This window comes from Phyllobates terribilis, unplaced genomic scaffold, assembly GCF_046119375.1.
Source record: "Phyllobates terribilis strain yellow unplaced genomic scaffold, ASM4611937v1 Scaffold_5__5_contigs__length_657084704, whole genome shotgun sequence".
NCBI lineage: Eukaryota > Metazoa > Chordata > Amphibia > Anura > Dendrobatidae > Phyllobates > Phyllobates terribilis.
This window is the reverse complement of record NW_027362765.1, coordinates 24961871-24983985: the sequence shown is the minus strand read 5'-3', so window position 1 is coordinate 24983985 and position 22115 is coordinate 24961871. Positions and strand designations below refer to the sequence as shown.

The 22115-nt window shown below is 42.2% G+C and overlaps 1 protein-coding gene across 1 annotated transcript; it reads right to left on the bottom strand.

Moving 5' to 3' along the window:
- Positions 1–403: 403 nt before the first annotated feature.
- Positions 404–13813, bottom strand: LOC141271799 (oocyte zinc finger protein XlCOF8.4-like). The gene is made up of 7 exons (XM_073681962.1): positions 13755–13813; positions 10380–10529; positions 10071–10250; positions 9864–9987; positions 9687–9784; positions 9417–9507; positions 404–2131 (listed from the first exon to the last, which is right to left on the bottom strand). The coding sequence occupies exons 2-7, from the start codon at positions 10455–10457 to the stop codon at positions 1146–1148; spliced, it is 1557 nt and encodes a 518-aa protein (XP_073538063.1). The 5' UTR covers positions 10458–10529; positions 13755–13813; the 3' UTR covers positions 404–1145.
- Positions 13814–22115: the final 8302 nt, after the last annotated feature.

Here is a 22115-nt window from a genome sequence, read left to right as displayed (position 1 = left end):
ATCTAAGTAGGTGTGGGAAGAGCTATGGCTACTGGTGTTTTAATTCGTAATCTTTCCAGGTGGAAGGTCCTCGGGAGAGTAATGCCCAAAACCATAGGACAGCCCTCCAGCCACCAGGTCATCATGGGGTTCGCACCATCACTAGGAGAAATCTCCCCAGGTATGTTCCTCTTTCTCTCAGACCGTAGGTATTCTCTTCTAGGAACAGTAAACCACAGTTGGGCAAATGGAGAGGTACCGCTCTTTTTATTTCAGTAGGTTTCCTGTTCCTTGGGGCGGATCCGCTCACTCTCGGTACGGTGCTGTCATGGTGAAGGGAAAAACTAATATACTTAGCAGGGAAAGAGATTTAATAAAAGTATCACAGTAGATGTTTCAAGAAAGAAAGAATGGATCGTAGATGTAACTAGTAATATCAACATATTTATTATTGTAGTATAGAGACTAGCAAGATATGAATTCCTGTTAAAATGTTTACCACATTCTAAACATAAAAATGGATTCTTCTGGAGTGAGTTCTCTTATGTGTGACAAAATGTGATTTACTGTATTTTCAGATTATAAGACGCACTTTTTCCCCCCAAATTTGGGAGGAAAATGGGGTTGCGCCTTATAATCTGAATGTAGCTTACAAAGAAGAGGTAGCTTTGATGGAGTGGGGTCACAGGAGGCAGGGTCGTTGCTGCAGGAGACCATCGGCGGCAGGAATGGGGCAATGATGCGGGCCCTGTGCTGGGAGGAAGAGGTGTACCAGCGTTGCGAGGCTGCGGGCCCTGGATTTTCATAAAATGTCGGCAGTGAGCGGAGTCCCCTTCCCATTGATTTCCCTACAGTGGGCTTCAGGAAAATGGCCACCAGAGGCAGCGCATATGCAGATTGAGATCTCCTCCTGCAGCAGCGACCCTGCCTCCTGTGACCCTGTCGTCCCCACCCCCGGTAGGATACTGTAAAATCGGACTACAAGATGCATCACCGTTGTATTTAAAACACTTTTTTACTATTTTCCTCCCCAAAATTTGGGGTGCATTTATGGTCCAGTGCATCTTATAGCCGCAAAATATGGTATATGCATAATATTTCCCACATTTTGAAAAGGAAAATGGCTTCTTCCTTATATGAAATTTCTGATGTTCAACAAGAATTGACTAAGTTGCAAAACATTTCCCACATTCTGAACATGAATATGGCTTCTCTCCAATGTGAATTCTCTGGTGTGTAAATAGATGTGATTTATGTGCATACGATTTTCCACATTCTGAACATGAAAATGGCTTCTCACCTGTGTGAGTTCTCTGGTGACTAACAAGGTACGATTTCCTGTAAAAATGTTTCCCACATTCTGAACATGAAAATGGCTTCTCCCCTGTGTGAGTTCTCTGATGTGTAAAAAGATGTGATTTATATACATAAGATTTCCCACATTCTGAACATATAAATGGCTTCTCCCCTGTGTGGGTTCTCTGGTGACCAACAAGATATGATTTCCGGTGAAAACATTTCCCACATTCGGAACATGAATATGGCTTCTCCCCTGTGTGAGTTCTCTGATGTATAACAAGATGTGATTTATTTGAATAACATTTTCCACATTCTGAACATGAAAAACGCTTCTCCCCTGTGTGAGTTCTCCGGTGTATAACAAGGTGTGATTTCCATGCAAAACATTTTCCACATTCTGAACACGAAAAAGGCTTCTCCCCTGTGTGAGTTCTCTGGTGTATAACAAGTGTTACTTTATGTGCAAAACATATTCCACATTCTGAACATGAATACGGCTTCTCCCCTGTGTGAGTTCTGTGATAACTAACAGACTCTGAAGGAAATCTTTTCTCCTCTGTGTGAAGTTTTTTATCAATTTTTCCATATTCTAAAGTTGGAAATGGTTCCGTTGCTGTAAGAGCATTTTGATATTTAATATCCATTTTGTGACTTTTAATTTTTTTATTAGTCTGTAATGAATCAGAAGATAGGACCTGTTTAAAAGGATCAGATGATAGATCTTTGCTGTGAATTGATGATGGTATATCTGGAATAATGGCATTCACTTCAATTGTATCCTGTGTGATCTCAAGGTCATCTGATTTCAAAATTGAAGATGTCAGTTGTCTCTTTGATCTCCAAATACAGTCATCTGCCAAGATTAAAAATTATTTTTAATAATGTATACAAATATAATTTAAGGATACAAGTTCTAAAATATCTAAAAAAATAAAGTTATGTAGCAACATGTAATTATTTGCAAAAACAAAAAGATTTCACAATCTAACAGTAGATCTCAAAGCAGCTCTCTTTGTTCATTTTGCTTCCCAAATATTGGAATGATAAGCCACCTGTCATAGAAATATGTGTTGTAGAAGATAATAACGTCTCTACGCCACATGAAATTGCAGGAACTAGCAATCTAAAAGCTGCCTTTATGCAAAATGGCAGTGTACAAAGAGAAGTGCCAACCCTAATTAACTAACATGCAAGAGCTTCTTGTAGGATAAAGACCATGAGGATGCATATTGTGCATAGACAAAGAGCTATACAATTGGCAGGTAATTGAGACAGGAGAAGTCTTTTCAGAGAGACAATACAATTATATTCCCATATGGAGTCTAAATTATGGAATGGGGTAATTCGAATAACAATATATTACATTACCACAGAGTTTTTTACCTAAATAATTTTTATTAAATATTTTGATTAAAATTAAAAACATTTATAAATAACCATGAAGTGCTACTATGAAACACTAAGATTTAAACGTAAAGAAACTAATAATTGTTAGCTAGGTTTCATACATATTAATCAATTAGAATAAAGAATATTATCTAATTTGATCTGTATTGTGCTGAAAATATATGTATGCACAGGATTAATATACTGTCCAAACTTCTGACACTGATTTGACTTATGTAGTGAATCTGTCTGTGTTGACAGAGTTTCACCACCAGATGGAAGTAAAGTGCTGTGTGCAAAGCATGTTCATGATATGTGTACAAACTGACTTTACCACTGCTTAGAAGTAAAGTGCTTTGTGCCTAGCATATGAATAATCTATGGGACTCAGATCAACACTTTCAAGGTTTTGGACAGATAATTACTTACAAGTAAATAGCCTGTGCCAGTCTGTTGTTTACCTCCCTGCCCCAATGCACGTTTCGCCCATTATCTTTATCAGGACACCCCCTGATGAAGATACTGTGAGGTCATCACAGGGTAGTGTGTGGGTGGGACTCAGGGACTGATAAAAGATCAAGCCAAATTATGATCTGTGTTCGTGCTGAGAGATACATTTTTCTTGTATGCAGGGCCCCCATTCACGAAACGACCGATCAAAGTGCTCTCCTTTGGCTAAACTGAATAGTCTCTGCGATTGGTATAGTAAGTTCTTCTGTTAATCCCTTTTTTTTCTGTGACTGTACATGCTGTATTGTTTTGTCCCCTTTGTAAAATATTTTGTATATTTTTTCATAAACACTGCGTCCCTTTGGATTAAATATAAAATGTAATAGTTCTGTTTCTTTTGTTCTGTAATTGTGCCTCACCCCTAAGCCATATGCTACCTATAAGGCGTCCGATCAGCCAGAAAACGGACAGGTGGAGGCAGCTAATAATCCTTCTGGGGTTATCATGGAGTTAACATTGATCGTACTGGGGTATATACACATGTTCCATGTGTAAGAATCCGGAGGTGTATATGCCATTCGCTCGCTGTTAGCTTTCCGATAACTAATTAGTGAGAACAGCATGTGACCTCTTCTGTTGAATGATGGCCAATCGTGTAATTGTCCGGATGATAAGGGGCAGCAGAGAGCTGTTCGCTACAAAGTTCACAGCTGATGGTCTCTGTGATATTTGGGATCTAAATGAATTGGTGGCAGCGGTGGGATTCTGCATGATCTTTCAGGGGTCGCCCTGACACCACCAAATAATGTTATGCGAGCAAAAATTAAACCCCAAAAAATTCTGCTCCGTCAATGGAAAAATAGAAGGTTTCGACATATCTAGTAGCTGAAAGACTATTGAAAAGCAACATGGCTTCATAATCTAATCCAGCAAACAGCCATGCTTTCAAAGCCAAATGTACTGCTTGCTTCTGAGCCTTGCAGTTTTTCAAACACAAGTTTAACATTGATGAAGCCGGAAGAACCTACATAAAAATGTACAGAGTGCGTGCCTCCAGAAGCACAAGCTGGGCACTATGTATTAGGCAATTTTAATCAGAAGGACACAGATGTTGTCGGATTCAGGAGAAGTTGCATAATAAATTGTGGGGTCCATTTTCTTCTATTACTTTTTGTGAAAATGAAAAAAAAATTGGACCTTCATCAACAATGTTTTCTTTGTTTTCACTCTCACCCCCTTAATCCTTCACTTCTTACAACCACCCCTAATCCCTACACCTAGTAATGAACTCTTCATCTCTCCCTCCATTCTCCCTACCCACCTCACCTCCTCCTCAGAGCTATTCCTCAACATAGAATCCTTTGTCTCCAAACACAGACAGCCACCTCATGCCCTCTCCTGCTTCCACCTGCTAACGCTTTCTCTGCTCCTCCTTACTGCTGGCGACATCTCTCCAAATCCTGGCCCTCCTCAACACATCCCTACAATCACTTCCACCTCCTACCCAACTCTCGTAACCCTTCTAACCTTATACCTATACGCCCAGCCCCTGCTTCCCCAGTCCCACTATCAGGAGCTCTATGGAACGCTCGCTCTGTCTGCAACAAACTTTCCTACATTCACGACCTCTTCATCACTAACAAACTTTCCTTCCTCGGCATCACTGAAACCTGGCTCACCCCCTCTGACACGGCCTCTCCTGCTGCACTTTCGTACGGTGGATTCCACCTCTCCCATACCCCCCGCCCCACCAGCAAGCACGGTGGAGGAATAGGTTTCCTCCTCTCAGATAACTGCTCCTTCACCCATATCCCACTGCCGCCCTCAATTACTCTCCCCTCTTTTGAAGTGCACTCCGTGCGAATCTACTCCCCCTCCAACCTCCAACTGGCTGTCATTTACCGCCCCCCAGGACCAACCACCACTTTCTTTGACCACTTCACCACTTGGCTATTTAATTTCCTCTCCGTTGACATCCCCACTATCCTCATGGGTGACTTTAACATCCCCATTGACACTTCCCTCTCAGCTGCCTCTAAGCTTCTATCCCTCACTTCCTCCTAAGTTCTTACCCAGTGGTCTTCCACACCCACCCACAAAGACGGCCACACGCTGGACCTCATCTTCACCCGCCTCTGTTCCCTATTTAACAGTTCTAACTCACCTCTCCCTCTCTCTGACCACAACCTACTTACATTCTCTTACCTCTCCTCTCCAGGTCAACAATCCCCACTCCACAAACTTGCATACCCTCGCAGAAATCTCAGACACCTTGACCTACACTCACTCTCTGAATCCCTCCTCCCTCTTACAGACATTAGTTCCTTACATGATGCAGATGTTGCTGCCACTTTATACAACACCACAACAGCTGCAGCTCTAGATTCGGTCGCCCCCCTCACACATATCAAAGCTTGCACAATCAACAGACAACCCTGGCACACCAGCCTAACTAAAGAACTGCGACGGGCCTCCAGGGTTGCCGAGCGTAGATGTAAAAAGTCCCACTCCAATGAGCACTTCATTGCATTCAAACAATCCCTCACTACCTTCAAGTCCACACTCACTGCAGCAAAACAAACATACTTCGCATCCCTCATATCCTCCCTGTCTCACAACCCCAAACAACTATTCAACACCTTCAATTCTCTCCTCCGTCCCCCAGTGCCTCCTCCCTCTCCTCATTTTTGCCTCCTGTCAAAATCAACGTTTAAACACTTCTAAGTCTTCTAAATTGTTGGTAGATTACAGATTCTCTCTAAAATAAACGCAAAACAAATCAACTTAATTTTACCACTAACAAAGTACAATGTGTTATGCAAAAAAACAAACCAGCAATCTCAGAAAAACTGAGATCAGATAAAGCATTACATAGTTATTACCATGTAAATTGACACATGTAAGATTTAAAAAACGGAACCTGGTTAGGAACAAAACTATCTGAGGCAGAAAGTGATTAAATCAGAGTATTTTGGGCACTATCTACTGTAGGCAAAAATTATGACTATAGACCGTAACATATCTACTAAAATGATCGCTCTCTTTCCCGAAGTCTTCATCATCAATAATTTAGTAACTAGAGATCTCTGGAGTAATTAGAGTATGTGGCTTGGGGGCTCTTAGTATAGATTTCTATCATAGGGGACAATATTTTCTGTCAGATGATTTTCTTGAAGCAATATTAGACATTTAGAGAGAACTTTTTAGCATAGTCCACCTAACTGGAATTGCCCTCAATTATGATGGACTATTGCAGCTACTAAGAGTTCTGACCAGAAGAGCAGAGAAGGTATTAGTGCTGCATATTACCGGAGAGATTGTGCAGTAATCTGAATTATTTAGGATCGAAAACATAATGGAAATAATGACAGAGTGATGCCAGCGCTCGAGCCATGCCAACACATCTCCTACAGGCATGAACAAATTAATATTTCACCCATCAGCCATGCACAGCTTAGAGATACAGTATATCATGGCACAGGTGTAATGTTTTTTTGTGTAGTTTATTGCAATCCTCTTTGAAATTAGTCCGTTCTTTTCTCACAGAAACTAAAAAGTCAGGGTAAATGGAGACTCTGCTGTTATTGTACATACAGTGGGTAAAAAAAGTATTTTAGTCAGCCACGAATTGTGCAAGTTCTCCCACTTAAAAAGATGAGAGAGGCCTGTAATTGGCATCATAGGTAGACCTCAACTATGAGAGACAAAATGAGAAAACAAATCCTGAAAATCACATTGTCTGATTTGGAAAGAAATTTTTTTCAAATTTTGGTGGAAAATAAGTATTTGGTCAATTACAAAAGTTCATCTCAATACTTTGTTATATATCCTTTGTTGGCAATGACAGAGGTCAAACGTTTTCTGTAAGTCTTCACAAGGTTGGCACACACTGTTGCTGGTATGTTGGCCCATTCCTCCATGCAGATCGCCTCTAGAGCAGTGATGTTTTGGGGCTGTCGCTGGGCAACACAGACTTTCAACTCCCTCCAAGGTTTTCTATAGGGTTTAGATCTGGAGACTGGCTAGGCCACTCCAGGACCTTGAAATGCTTCTTACGAAGCCACTCCTTTTCTACCCTGGCGGTGTGCTTGGGATCATTGTCATGCTGACAGACCCAGTCACTTTTCATCTTCAATGCCCTTGCTGATGGAAGGAGGTTTGCACTCAAAATCTCACGATACATGGCCCCATTCATTCTTTCATGTACACGGATCAGTCGTCCTGGTCCCTTGGCAGAGAAACAGCCCCAAAGCATGATGTTGCCACCCCATGCTTTACAGTAGGTATGGTGTTCTTTGGATGCAACTCAGCATTCTTTCTCCTCCAAACACACTGAGTTGTGTTTCTACCAAACAGTTCTACTTTGGTTTCATCTGACCATATGACATTCTCCCAATACTCTTCTGGATCATCCAAATGCTCTCTAGCAAACTTCGGACGGGCCCGGACATGTAATGGCTTAAGCAGGGAGACACGTCTGGCACTTCAGGATCTGAGTCCCTGGCGGCATAGTGCGTTACTGATGGTAGCCTGTGTAATGTTGGTCCCAACTCTCTGCAGGTAATTCACTAGGTCCCCCAAGTGTGATTCTGGGACTTTTGCTCACCGTTCTTGAGATCATTTTGACCCCACGGGATGAGATCTTGTGTGGAGCCCCAGATGGAGGAAGATTATCAGTGGTCTTGTATGTCTTCCATTTTCTAATTATTGCTCCCACAGTTGATTTCTTCACACTAAGCTGCTTGCCTATTGCAGATTCAGTTTTCCAAGCCTGGTGCAGGGCTACAATTTTGTTTCTGGTGTCCTTAGACAGCTCTTTGGTCTTCACCATAGTGGAGTTTGGAGTGTGACTGTTTGAGGTTGCAGACAGGTGTCTTTTATACTGATAACAACTAGTTCAAACAGGTGCCAGTACTACAGATAATGAGTGGAGGACAGAGGAGCCATTTAAAGAAGTTACAGGTCTGTGAGAGCCAGAAATCTTGCTTGTTTGTAATTGACCAAATACTTATTTTCCACCAAAATTTAAAAAAAATTTCTTTTCAAATCAGACAATGTGATTTTCAGGATTTGTTTTCTCATTTTGTCTCTCATAGTTAAGGTCTACCTATGATGTCAATTACAGGCCTCTCTCATGTTTTTAAGTGGGAGAACTTGCACAATTGGTGGCTGGCTAAATACTTTTTCTCCCCACTGTAAATTAACAATTGGCCAATGTTAAAAATTATTAACAACATTTACTGTTGTAATACGGGAGACTTTCTTTTCTGGTCTCTCAGACTCAACCATGGACAGATCCAGTACAAGTTCTTATATAAAGGACATTTGTAGAATTCTCAAAGAAAATATCTTTCAGGCTGTTGAAGTTAAAAATATCAGACCTTTATGTATTCACTATTGTCCATCATTTTTTTTTCCAAATTCAATTTTGGAAGGTTTTTAAGAAGTTCATGTAGGTGGGCTGTCGACCTCCAAGTACTCACTGTGAGATAACACTAATCGCCCTCATTTCTTAAGTTTATCTTAAACAATGGGAAATAATTGTAAATTCTGCTAAAGTTCTTCTCTACGTCATATGAGAGAATGGTCCAATATATGGTTATTTACAGGTTGTACCGTCCCCGGCTTTTATGCAGAAGATCGGATATATTAAATATTCTAACTGTCCCAAGTATAAATCAGAGGCGGCAGATCTATTTCATACGTATTGAGACAGCAGGGAATGAGGTCATATTAGAAATCGGTTATCAGATTTGATGCTGAGAGGCTGAATATCGTTTTGTCATTTCATTCTTTTTTTTTAATCATTTTATTACTTTATAGGATTCAAGATAGATTGTCTTACTAAGGATCTAATTACTTCAATGTTATTATTTGTAAGGCGAGTGAGTCGAGCAGCATTGAAGGGAGAGAGGGTAGATTTATCTAATAAGGTATCAGGATTCTAGGAAGGCAACAGTATCATTACCCTCCGCTTTCTCTAAGGGGTTCACCATACAGATAATAATATTCTTCACATGATTATCCGAGCTGTACATATTCTACATCCGCTGTCATTTGGCTTTACAGTTTAGAGATCTGGGAAGGTAAGATTCAGCATCTTCTAGTTCCATGTCTCATTCCAACAGAAGGAATTCCAATTGTCAAAATAATGGGGCCAGTTTTGAGTGAAGGAGCATTTATTGATTTAGCAGACGAATGGTGACCACTTGATATGGTGGGACTTTACTGCTGATAAAACAGCTACAGGCAGTGACTGAGAAGACTCTATGACTTCTCTGCATTTAGTGGTTACTACTCACCTTTGAGGTTATCCATAAGAATCTCCTCTTCGCACGGCCCATCATCTCTCACATATGTCTCTGTAGTATTAATATGGGTTAGATCTTCACCCTGAAACAAGTATTGTAAAAGTCACATCTATGATCAGCTCTAATCCTGCCATCTCCACCGTTCTCATTACACAAGTATAAAACATATAATACTGGTGGATAAAAAAAGACTTAGCACAAGACCTTCACAGCCATCTACACATCATAGGGGAGATCTCATGACACCTTCTCTCCATCTACCTGATGGTCCTGAGGAACACTGGGATCTTCTTGTTTACAGTCCAGTGGAAGAAGAGGACGGGGACATCTCTCTGGTGTTGTCCTCTTACTGGATACAACTGGAGGAAACACATACAGGGACTGATTTCATTCTTCACATACAATTATAGGCCGTGTGTATTTAGTCCTGTTTATTACCTGGTGATGTGAGGAGCTGGGGAACCTCCATCATGACGTCCTCGTACAGATCTTTGTGTCCTTCTAAATACTCCCACTCCTCCATGGAGAAATAGACGGTGACGTCCTGACACCTTATAGGAACCTGACACATACAATGATACCGTCATCCCCCTGATCCTTTCATAGCAATACTGTTTAAAGTCCCAGCATTCCCAGCAGTGTCACCTCTCCAGTCAGCAGCTCAATCATCTTGTAGGTGAGTTCTAGGATCTTCTGCTCATTGATGTTCTCATGTATCAGTGGGTGATGTGGAGATCTCGTGATTGGGCTCAGGGGTCTTCCCCATCCCTCAGACACAGGGGCCTGACAGTGCTCACTAGAGGTCTTCTTCACTATTGTGTAATCCTGGTTATGGAGAGACACATTAATAAATCTCACTACGGACATTTCCAGAGTCCTCACCTCTCCAGTTCTGTCCATCAGTTATTCCCATAGGTAAGAATAATGTAATGTGACATCATCAGAATCTCTCACCTTTCCAGTAAGTTGGAGGAAAATCTCTAGGGTGAGTTGTAATAGCTTCTCCACCATTTTGTTCTTGCCCTTATCCATCCTTGATGAGTCAATCAGTAAAATTCTCTTATATAGAAGATCTCCACTGACAGGATCTGATATTGTAGGGACCTGAATGTGAAGATGAGCCGATGTAACATCATAAAGAATCCTGTATAATATAAAAATTACTTGAGATAATAAGGGGAAATATATGAGGAGATAGAATGTGTAGATGATGTATGATCTTGTTTTGTATAATTACTGTCTAAGAAAAGCTCACCCATGCTCCTAATCACTGGTTATTTTGGTCACTGCTTCAGCCATTGATTGGCTGTATTAATCACATGTTTGTCAGCACTGACCAGAAAATACAGAGACTGGGGGTGACCCAATTAGTGGTGGCACAGGAGCAGTGGGGAGGATAGTTAATGTATTATTATTTTACAGTAGTCAGTTTCCTATTTATATCTACTAATAAAACCTATATATTTTAGATGACACACACAACAAACAGTTTCTTCCTCTGAGTCTGCATCTGAATACGTTTCTCATAGACCAGTGGTGGTGAACCTATGGCATGCGTGCCAGAGGGGTCACGCAGAGGCCTCCTAGTGGGCATACACGCCATCCCCTCAGCACTAGCACCATCACCACTCTCCTCAGCCTGAGCGCCATCCCCCCCATCACTAGCACTGCGCCCACTCCCTCCCATCAGGCTGCGCGCATGCTGAGGAGGGTGAGGGTGGTGGCATTAGTGCTGAGGGGATGGCGTGCATGCCCACAGGTAGGACTGTGATATGTGTAGAGACCAGAACAGCAGTGGAACAGGCAGAGGTGAGTAGCTTTCTTTTTTCAATGTGGGACCATTATACAGTATGGAGCATCATGTAGGGCCATTATACTGTATGGAGGACTATGTGGGGCCATTATACTGTATGGAGGTCTATGTGGTGCCCATTATACTGTATGGAGCACTATGTGGGGCCATTATACTGTATGGAGCACCATGTGGGGTCATTATACTGTATGGAGCACCATGTAGGGCCATTATACAGTATGGAGATCCATGCGGGGCATTATACTATATTGAGCACCATGTTGGGGCCATTATACTGTATGGAGGACTTTTTGTGCTCACTATACTGTATGGAGGGCTGTGTGGAGATTACAGTTGGAGAATCATACTGTGATGGGATCACCATTCTTTGTTGGGGAATTGAGGGAGGTACAGTAGGGTCATCATACTGAGCGTGTGGAGAAATTCACTGTGGGGGTATCATACTGTGCTTGGGGGCACTTTGGTTGCAACATAGTTTATTATCTGTTTTATGCAAGGTTTTTTATCCTATGTTACTACATATTTAAATTAGGCAATATGCTTTTTACTGCTCTTACATAACATATTATATTATACCACTATAATTCCAAAATTATTTGATAAGGAAAAACTTCCTCAATTGTAGAATTTTTTTTTAACAAATATCAAGGTTGGCCCGCGACTTTGTCCAAGCTTTTAACTTTGTCCCTCTGTGTATTTGAGTTTGACATCCCTGGCTTAAAGGGTTATTCTCATAACAATTTACAATTTCAGAGAGGTTATAAAAACAATCAATTTTCCAATTTTACTTTTGATTAAAAATTCTCTCCATTCTCAAGAACAGACCTCCACTGCAATCGGTGGCTAGTATCTTAGGCTTGGAGTGCAGTGCTTACAAGCTCTTTGCAATAGACTCTATATCGAGCTAATGTACGAGTTGTTTTTCTAAACTAACACCTCAGTATTCAGGTTAAATTGCCGTGTTGGCACTTTGTTATAAATAAGTGGGTTTTGGATTGCAGTATGGGAACTCGGTCTCTAAAAGGTTCGCAATCACTGTCATAGACTCATCTTCCATAAAACTAATTCTCGTCTCATTTACCGACACTGGAATCGGCATTAGCAATACTGCAGGAGATATTCATTACATGTGACATGAGAAATAACTACTTCATGATGAGGACGACATCTCCATCTTCTACTACAGATCTATAAAAATATGTATCCAGAGTCCGTCACTGACTACATCACCATCACTTATTGTAAATTAAAATGTCAACATTTACTGTGTTTTAGTTTTGAAATCTTTGTAATGTGTGGTTGTCTGAAATATATAAAACTCTATTACGCTGAGCCAGTACAGCAGTCAATAAGCTCTTAGGCCCCCAAAACACATTAGACTAAAGTTAGCTGAAACCAGGGCTGTGGAGTCGGTAAGCCAAACCTCTGACTCAGACTACTCAATTTCCATGATACCGACTCCAACTCCGACTCAGACGCCCTCATACATGGCTCATGTTTAAGTGATAAGTTTACTGTAGCACAGATTCATCTCAGCTAAAAGTCTAGACCCTTAGATCAGGAATAGGGCAGACATTTATAGGACATTTCATAACTTTCCCAAATTCTTATGGAAAAATATTCCCCACAAACTGCATTGAACTACTCAATTTATTATATATTTTAGGAGTCAAAGTCGGTCCATTTTATACCGACTCCGACTCCCAGCCCTGGTTGAAACTGCTGATTTCGGGAGCATTGGTGAATGTATAATTTATATGGAGGCCTCCAGACAAACAATGTAATTGATGCTGAATTTCACAAGCCGATCCTTTTGTTCTCCAAGGAAATAATCCTCAACTAGAGGAGTCTGCTAATAGCTCTCTTATACAAGACCACAGGAAAGCTCGGCCTAGCCTGATGTTTGCGTGTGGGGGAGTCAGGAGAAATAGACATTGGCTGAGTAATTATTCAGCCAACAGTTATGTCACGTGTATGGGGCCATTAGAATTACACTGACAGGCAGGGATAATACACAGCACTACAGTAGTACAGGGCATCACCGCAGAAATCAGAGGCGTGTATGTTGTATGATCGCACTAATGAGGGTTGTGGAAAAGTTTTATAAGATGTTTTAAGTGAAAAAAGAAAAGACCATCTTAGCAATAAGAAATATCCTTAATTATAGGGTAAACAAACTCCTTGCACAATGTTGGTGAAATCACGTCCATATAAACTCTTTTATACTGTTGTGTTATTTATTTCATATGGTAATTGGCAGAAGGAAAGAAAAGTATTCACTATAAGACGATGACTATGTTCTCCAGTACAGAATTGTAAAGCGCTGCGGAATATGTTGGCGCTAAATAAATAAAAAGATTATTATTACAGAACCTGGTATAACGGCAGAACAATGTGACAGAAAGATAAAGCCTCCTCCTTATTATCTGAGGTACAGAAAGACAACAACCTCAGAAGAGTCTCACCGCTGAAGGGGTTAATGCCCCCTGGCCCAGTAATGGGGGATCTCCACATACCTCCACCTGCAGAGCCACCACCACATATATGGCTGTTCTGTGCGCACAGGACCTGTGATGAGGTCACAGGAGGGGAGGAGTCAGGGGTCACATGATCAGGGGCCTCAGTGGATGCAGGACTCTGCTGTGCTGGTTGTCATGGTGCTGGATGAGGTGAAGTTTATGTGTGGGGTCAGGAGGGGTTTACAGTGTGGATGTAGCAGAGCCGCGCGTGTACGAGGTGTACGGAGCGGAGCCGCGTGTGTACGAGGTGTACGGAGCGGAGCCGCGTGTGTACGAGGTGTACGGAGCGGAGCCGCGTGTGTACGAGGTGTACGGAGCAGAGCCGCGTGTGTACGAGGTGTACGGAGCAGAGCCGCATGTGTACGAGGTGTACGGAGCAGAGCCGCGTGTGTACGAGGTGTACGGAGCGGAGCCGTGTGTGTACGAGGTGTACGGAGCAGAGCCGTGTGTGTACGAGGTGTACGGAGCAGAGCCGTGTGTGTACGAGGTGTACGGAGCAGAGCCACGTGTGTACGAGGTGTACGGAGCGGAGCCGCGTGTGTACGAGGTGTACGGAGCGGAGCCGCGTGTGTACGAGGTGTACGGAGCGGAGCCGCGTGTGTACGAGGTGTACGGAGCAGAGCCGCGTGTGTACGAGGTGTACGGAGCAGAGCCGCGTGTGTACGAGGTGTACGGAGCGGAGCCGCGTGTGTACGAGGTGTACGGAGCGGAGCCGCGTGTGTACGAGGTGTACGGAGCGGAGCCGCGTGTGTACGAGGTGTACGGAGCGGAGCCGCGTGTGTACGAGGTGTACGGAGCGGAGCCGCGTGTGTACGAGGTGTACGGAGAGGAGCCGCGTGTGTACACGGTGTACGGAGCGGAGCCACGCAGTGTACGAGGTGTACGGAGCAGAGCCATGTGTGTACGGACTGGAGCCGCGTGTGTATGACGTGTACGGAGTGGAGCAGTGTGTGTACAATGTGTAAGGAGCAGAGCCGTGTGTGTACGAGCTGTATGTAGATGCCATGTGTGTACGAGGTGTAGGGAGCGGAGCCATGTCTGTAGGACATGTAGGGTAACGGAGCCATGTGTGTATGAAGTGTACAGGGCGATGGACTGTGCTGCTTTGTTACTACCCATGAAGACCCCAATTGCGTCAATATTGTGTAATGTGAATAGTGTCATGCATTTCTGTGCATCTAATGTGTAATGTGACATGGGGTAGTATTAGTACTGTTAATATAGTAATGTGAAGTATAATATGCATAGTGAATGGTAAGGTTATATAGGACATGTTGGTAATGTATAATGCTGATAGTGTACAGTATAGGGATAGGACATAAGATAATGGCAATAGGCTTAGTACATACTGTTATAAGATGCTAACTGTAGTTAGCTGAAGGTACAAGATAAGATTCAGTTAATGTTTGGGGGCTAGCTCACAGTGGGAGTGAAAAAGTGCTAGTGAAAAGCAGGCACTTCCCGGAAGTGATTCAGATAGGGAAATACAGAAAGAAGTGCAGTGGGCTGCTAGGGCTAGCACGTACCTATTGTGCAAGGCAGTGGGAGGCTGCACTAGAATCCCATAACGGACAGTCTGGCAATGTCAGAAGGTCAAGACCCGGCATAGGAGCTAAAGGGTGCCTCGTGTCCTCTGGCGCACCGGGAAAGAGGGACGCAGAACCCTCTGAAGGAAACGTAACGATCCTGGGTGCGCTGCGAACCTGGACAGGAAATTGAATTGAAGCATGTGGAAGATAATTTGCATAATCCTGGATAATTTGCATTCTGGGAAGAGTGGAGAGTCTCCGCGAGTCAGAAGATCTTTGGGTGTAGCTGGATCGAGCTGCTTGAAGGGAATCATCAAACCGCGTGCCATCAGGCAAGCGAATCTTTACCATTAATCCACATAAATTTGTTTTGTTCAACATGGGAGGAGTTCCCAAGAACTCAAGGAACATTGGATTCTGGCAGTTGCAGCGGAAAGAAATACATCGAAAAACCGTGTGCATTTTGGCATGATCTTCACCCCTTTCATATGATATAGAGATTAAGAACATGGAAGAGGCCAGTAGCCATTTGGTGAGCTGCATTGCATGCTACATGTTCACAGATTTACCAGTGGAAAAGCCAAACTTCACTTGCCAGAAATGCAAGCTTGTGTCCCTGTTGGAGGAAAAGTTGCAACGTCTAGAAGAGAGAATAGCTACATTGAAAATAATTAAGGAAGGTGAGGAATTCTTAGACAGAGCAGAAGTATCTCTTCAGAATAAAGAAAGAGAAGAAATTTGTAGTGCACCTGAAGAAACATGGAGGCATGTGACCCACAGATGCAGGAGGATAGGGAGGCAGTCTGCACCCATACTACTCAGGAACCAGTACCAGGCTCTCACGCAGGAGAACGATAATCAAATACATCAAGATAAGACTTTGCCAACAAAAAATAACCTTATAAACACTTAGAGTCCTCTTGGATGGAGAAAGAAAAATGTTGTGAAGAAGAAACGGAGAGTTGTGGTCATGGGGGATTCCCTGTTGAGAGGAACAGAGGCCACTATCTGCAGACATAAGACATATATATCTTATATAAGACAGATATAACCTCAAGAGAAATATGCAGTCTTACAGGTGCAGCAATCAAAGATGTGTCTGACAGGATATCAAGACTCTTCAGACCTACAGATGACTACCCTTTCCTGCTTATACATGTGGGGACAAATGACACCGCATGAAAGGACCTGGAAACCATCTGCAGTGACTTTGAAGACTTAGGCAAAAAAGTGAAAGAACTGGGAACGCAGGTGGTCGTCTCATCCATCCTCCCAATGGATGGCCATGGGACAAGGAGGAGGAACAAGATTCTGCAGGTAAACAACTGGCTACATCGATGGTGCCATCAGCAAGGATTTGGACTTCTGGATCACAAAGTGAATTACTTATGCGATGGACTACTTGCTAGAGATGGACTGCACCTTACCAAGACTGGAAAACACATATTTGGAAGTCGCCTTTCTACACTCATCAGGAGAGCTTTAAACTAGAACAGTGGGGGAAGGGAAGCAAAAGGCCAGAAAAAGCTATACAGCTGACAAATACTATTGAAAGCCCTGCTATTAGAACTGGAAAGGAAGAACAAAGACAAAATAGTCAGAATAATAAAAATATTGGAGAAACAGAAACCGATAAAAAAAAACTAATATGTTTCTATACAAATGCACTGAACATGGACAACAAACAAGGAGAATTGGAGCCACAAACACAGGAAAAGAAATATGTCATTGGCATCACTGAAACTTGGTGGGACGATACACGTGATTGGAATACAAGGCTGGAAGGATACAACTTATTTGCAAGAAACAGACTTGATAAACGAGGAGGAGGTGTCGCATTGCATGTTAGAAAAGCGTATATCTGCACAGAGATTGAAGCTTCAGAGACTGAGAATTCTGTAGAAACTGTTTGGGTAAGAATACAAGGAGAGAACATTGGAAAAGACAACAATGTAGGCATTTACTATAGGCCACCTGGGCAAGCTAAAGATATGGATGAACTTTTTATGCATCAGATGGCCAAGTTATCAAAAAAATGAAGAAGTGATCATTTCAACTATCCAAACATTTGTTGGGAATCTCTCTCAAGCAAAAGGGACAGGTCTAGCAAATTCTTATCCTCTCTTGCTGACAACTTTATCTTCCTAAAGGTAGAAGAGAGAACAAGGGGATCAGCTACCTTGGATCTAATCCTCATAAACAGGGAAGAAATGGTTGAGGCGGTAAGGGTGGCTGGGACCCTAGGAGGCAGCGATTATGCTATCATAGAATTTTGGATAACTAGAGGAGGAAGACCCCTGAAGAGTCAGAATTTAAGGTTGGACTTCAGAAAAGCAGATTTTAACCCCTTTACCTCCAAAGGTGGTTTGGACGTTAATGACCAGGCCAATTTTTACAATTCTGACCACTGTCACTTTATGAGGTGTGAGGCAGCGCTATTCATCATGCTGAGGTGCACTCGCTTCACCGGGTCAATTAAAGCACATATGCAACATCTTTCCGATATTTCACAATCCAGCAGTTTATTACTTATCATAAACCGCTCATAACATAGTCCATCTCAGTGGCTCACCGGCATGTTTACACACATAACATCCCAGAGCCTTTCAAGTGGCAGACAGGCCCACTTGGCTCCAGTTACAGCCTTCAGCAAAGTAACTATATCAATGTCCATATAACGCACCGCTTTTACCTTTTGCCGGGTCTAGCGACTTCCATCAGATTTGTTCTTCCACAGCTGTGGCTTTACGACTTCCCAGATGGGGGTCTCCAGCCCTCGTACCTTCCAAGGCTACTGGCATCTCTTACACACACAGGGATCCATCCTCTGCCTTTCAGGACTCTTGTCTTCAAAGCCTCTTGCCCTCCAAGGCTACTGCCATCTCTTACACACAAGGATCCAGCCTCTTCCTTTCAGGACTCTTGCCTTCCAAAGCTACTGGGATCCCCCACACAAACAGGGATCCAGCCTCTGCCTTTCAGGCTTCACCAGGCCTCTCTAGGCCTCACTAAGCCTCTCCAGGCTGATGGTGTCCCACACGCAGGGAATAGGCCTCACGCCTTTTTCACACGGTTTCAAAAGCACCAAGATTTATATATCCTCCAGTGCACACAGGACCTGTGCTGATGTCACAGTCATGTGATCAGTCACCTGAGGGAGAGGTACATGGTCAGCCAGAACACACCCTGGACCATTACAGTAATGCCGCAAGCAGCTGCATTACAGAGGTAATAACTCTGTAACGCTTCAACGGATCCCACTGATTGTGAGAATGTTTTTTTCGTGACATATTGTACTTCATGGTAGTGGTAAAATTTATTTGAGATGACTTGTGTTTATATGTGACAAATCGGAAATTTGGCAAAAATTCTGCAATTTTCAAAATTTTAATTTTCAGGCCCTTAAATCAAAGAGATATGTCACACAAAATAGTTAATAAATAACATTTCCCACATGTCTACTTTACGTCAGCGCTATGGAGAGATGGGAGTTCATGCCCCTCGGTGCCTCTGCGGGGCTTTATGTCATTTACAATGAAAATTTGGAGGATGGGCAGCAGGGCCTTCCCATTGATCTCTCCCAGGTCCCCATGAGCTCCTTCCTTTTTACACCCTCCATACCTGATAGTCTTATTGCAGCTATGACGGAACCATGGCTTCAAGCACAACTATTTTATTACGCGGACATTGTTGACCCCTTTAACAGGAATATTCTTCCTTTCCAGACTCTTAGAGAACGGTTCAAACTTCCACTTAAGGCTATGTGCCCACGAAGCAGAAATGAAGCAGAAATTTTCCGGAGCATTTTTGCATGTCCTTGGTAGAAAAAACGCATGCGGATTTTACACGTGTTTTTGATGCGTTTTTGAAGCGTGTTTTAAGCGTTTTTACTTGCCAATTTGCCATGCGTTTTTCCAATGCATTGTATAGAATCATAGAATCATAGAATGGTAGAGTTGGAAGGGACCTCCTGGGTCATCTGGTCCAACCCCCTGCTCAAAGCAGGATTCACTAGATCATCTCAGACAGATGTCTGTCCAGCCTCTGTTTGAAGACGTCCATTGAAGGGGAACTCACCACCTCTCGTGGCAGCCTGTTCCACTCATTAATCACCCTAACTGTCAAAAAGTTTTTTCTAATATCTAATCTGTGTCTCCTCCCATTTAGTTTCATCCCATTGCTTCTAGTCTTTCCTTGTGCAAATGAGAATAAAGATGATCCTTCTACAATGTGACAGCCCTTGACATATTTGTAGACAGCTATTAAGTCTCCTCTCAGTCTTCTTTTTTGCAAGCTAAACATTCCCAAATCCTGCAACCGTTCCTCATAGGACATGGTTTGCAGACCAGTCACCATTCTGGTTGCTCTTCTCTGAACTTGCTCCAGTTTGTCGATGTCTTTTTTAAAATGTGGTGCCCAAAACTGTACACAGTATTCCAGATGAGGTCTGACCAAAGAGGAGTAAAGACCGATAATGACTTCACGTGATCTAGACTGTATGCTTCTGTTAATACATCCCAGAATTGTATTTGCCTTTTTTGCTGCTGCATCACACTGTTGACTCATGTTCAGTCTATGATCTATTAGTATACCTAAGTCTTTTTCACATGTACTGTTGCTTAGCTCTATTCCTCCCATTCTGTATATGCTTTTTTCATTTTTATTGCCCAGATGTAGTACTTTGCATTTTTCCCTGTTAAAAACCATTCTGTTGGTTGCTGCCCACTGCTCCAGTTTATTTAGGTCTTTTTGAATCCTCTCTCTCTCTTCTCTAGTATTAGCTATCCCTCCTAGCTTTGTGTCATCAGCAAATTTAATCAGTTTACCCTCAATTCCTTCATCTAAATCATTGATAAAGATGTTGAACAATACAGGTCCCAGGACGGAGCCCTGTGGTACCCCACTTGAGACATTCATCCAGCTGGATGTGAAGCCATTTACAACCACCCTTTGAGTCCGATCACTAAGCCAGTTATGAATCCACCTAACAGTTGCCTGGTCCATTGCATACTTGGTCATTTTTTCAATAAGGATGATGTGAGATACTTTGTCAAATGCTTTGCTGAAGTCAAGATATACTATATCTACAGCATTTCCCTGATCCACCCAGTCAGTGATTCTGTCATAGAAGGAAATTAAGTTAGTCTGACATGACTTGTTAGTTACAAACCCATGCTGACTGGTTAATCACTTCATTCTTATCCATGTACTTACATACATGTTGTTTAATAATTTGTTCAAAGATCTTTCCTGGTATAGAAGTCAGACTCACCGGCCTATAGTTCCCTGGGTCCACCTTCTTCCCCTTTTTGAAGATAGGAACAACATTTGCTCTTCTCCAGTCTTCTGGGACTTCTCCTGTTCTCCAAGAATTTTCAAAGATTATGGAGAGTGGTTCTAAAATTTCTTCTACAATCTCCTTCAGTACTCTGGGGTGTAATTCATCTGGACCTGGAGACTTGAACTCATTTATGTTAGCTAAATATTCCCTCACAATCTTTCTGTTTACTGATAACTTGGATTCCTCTATTCCTTTAAAAGGACAGTGAAGATCAGTTGATGTTACATTTTCTTTCTGAGAGAAAAGAGATGCAAAATAGGAATTAAAAAGTTCGGCCTTCTCAACATCCTCTCTTACCATTTCTCCATTTTCATCCTGTAAAAATCCTATAGCATCTTTGACTTTTCTTTTACTTTTGACATACCCCCAAAATCCTTTTTTATTGCTTTTGACATCTCTTGCAAGCCTTAATTCATTGTCAGCTTTAGCTAACCTGATACGTGCCCTGCAGGATCTGCAGACTGCATTATAATCTTCTTTAGATATGCCTCCCTCTTTCCATTTAATAAACATTTCTTTCTTTCTTTTTAGCATGTGTTTAAGTTCTGTGTTCATCCATCCTGGTTTCCTTAAATGCTTCCCATTCTTCCTACTTTTCGGGATTGTTAACGATTGTGCTTTGAGAATCTCATTTTTAAAAATTTCCCATCCTTCCTGGACATTTTTGTCCTTAAGGACATCCAGCCATTGGATCCCTCCTATTCTCTTTCTGAGTCTCTTAAAATCTGCCTTTCTAAAATCTAACCTTGAAGTTTGAGTCTTCACATGTCTTCCTCCTCTAGTTATCCAAAATTCTATAATAGCATGATCGCTGCCTCCTAGGGTCCCAGCCACCTTTACCTCCTCAACCATTTCCTCCCTGTTTATAAGGATTAGATCCAAAGTAGCAGATCCCCTTGTTTTCTCCCCTACCTTTTGGAAGATAAAGTTGTCAGCAAGAGAGGATAAGAATTTGCTTGACCTGTTAGTTTTACTTGAGAGAGATTCCCAACAAATGTCTGGATAGTTGAAATCTCCCATGACCACTACGTCATATTTTTTGGAGAACTTGGTCATTTGATACATAAAGAGTTCATCCATATCTTCAGCTTGCCCAGGTGGCCTGTAGTAAATGCCTACAATGGTGTCCTTTCCGTTGTTCTCTCCTTGTATTCTTACCCAAACAGTTTCCACAGAACTCCCAGTCTCTGAAGCTTCAATCTCTGTGCAGATATACGCTTTTCTAACATACAATGCAACACCTCCTCCTCATTTATCAAGTCTGTTTCTTGCAAATAAGTTGTATCCTTTTAGCCTTTTATTCCAATCATGTGTATCGTCCCACCAAGTTTCAGTGATTCCAATGACATCATATTCCTTTTCCTGCATTAGTAGTTCCAATTCTCCTTGTTTGTTGCCCATGCTTTGTGCATTTGTATAAAAACATTTTAGTTTGTGATTGGTTTCTCTTCCTCCCATATTTTTATTATTTAGATTTTTTTGTCTTTG

What these genes read in the sequence shown, in the direction of transcription:
- LOC141271799 (XM_073681962.1), bottom strand. Translation starts at nt 10,457, where the DNA reads ATGGATAAGGGCAAGAACAAAATGGTGGAGAAGCTATTACAACTCACC. An exon ending in TCCTCCAACTTACTGGAAAG is followed by an intron (nt 10,251 to 10,379) that starts GTGAGAGATTCT and finishes CTCCATAACCAG; the next exon opens with GATTACACAATAGTGAAGAA. An exon ending in CCAGCTCCTCACATCACCAG is followed by an intron (nt 9,785 to 9,863) that starts GTAATAAACAGG and finishes TGTTTCCTCCAG; the next exon opens with TTGTATCCAGTAAGAGGACA.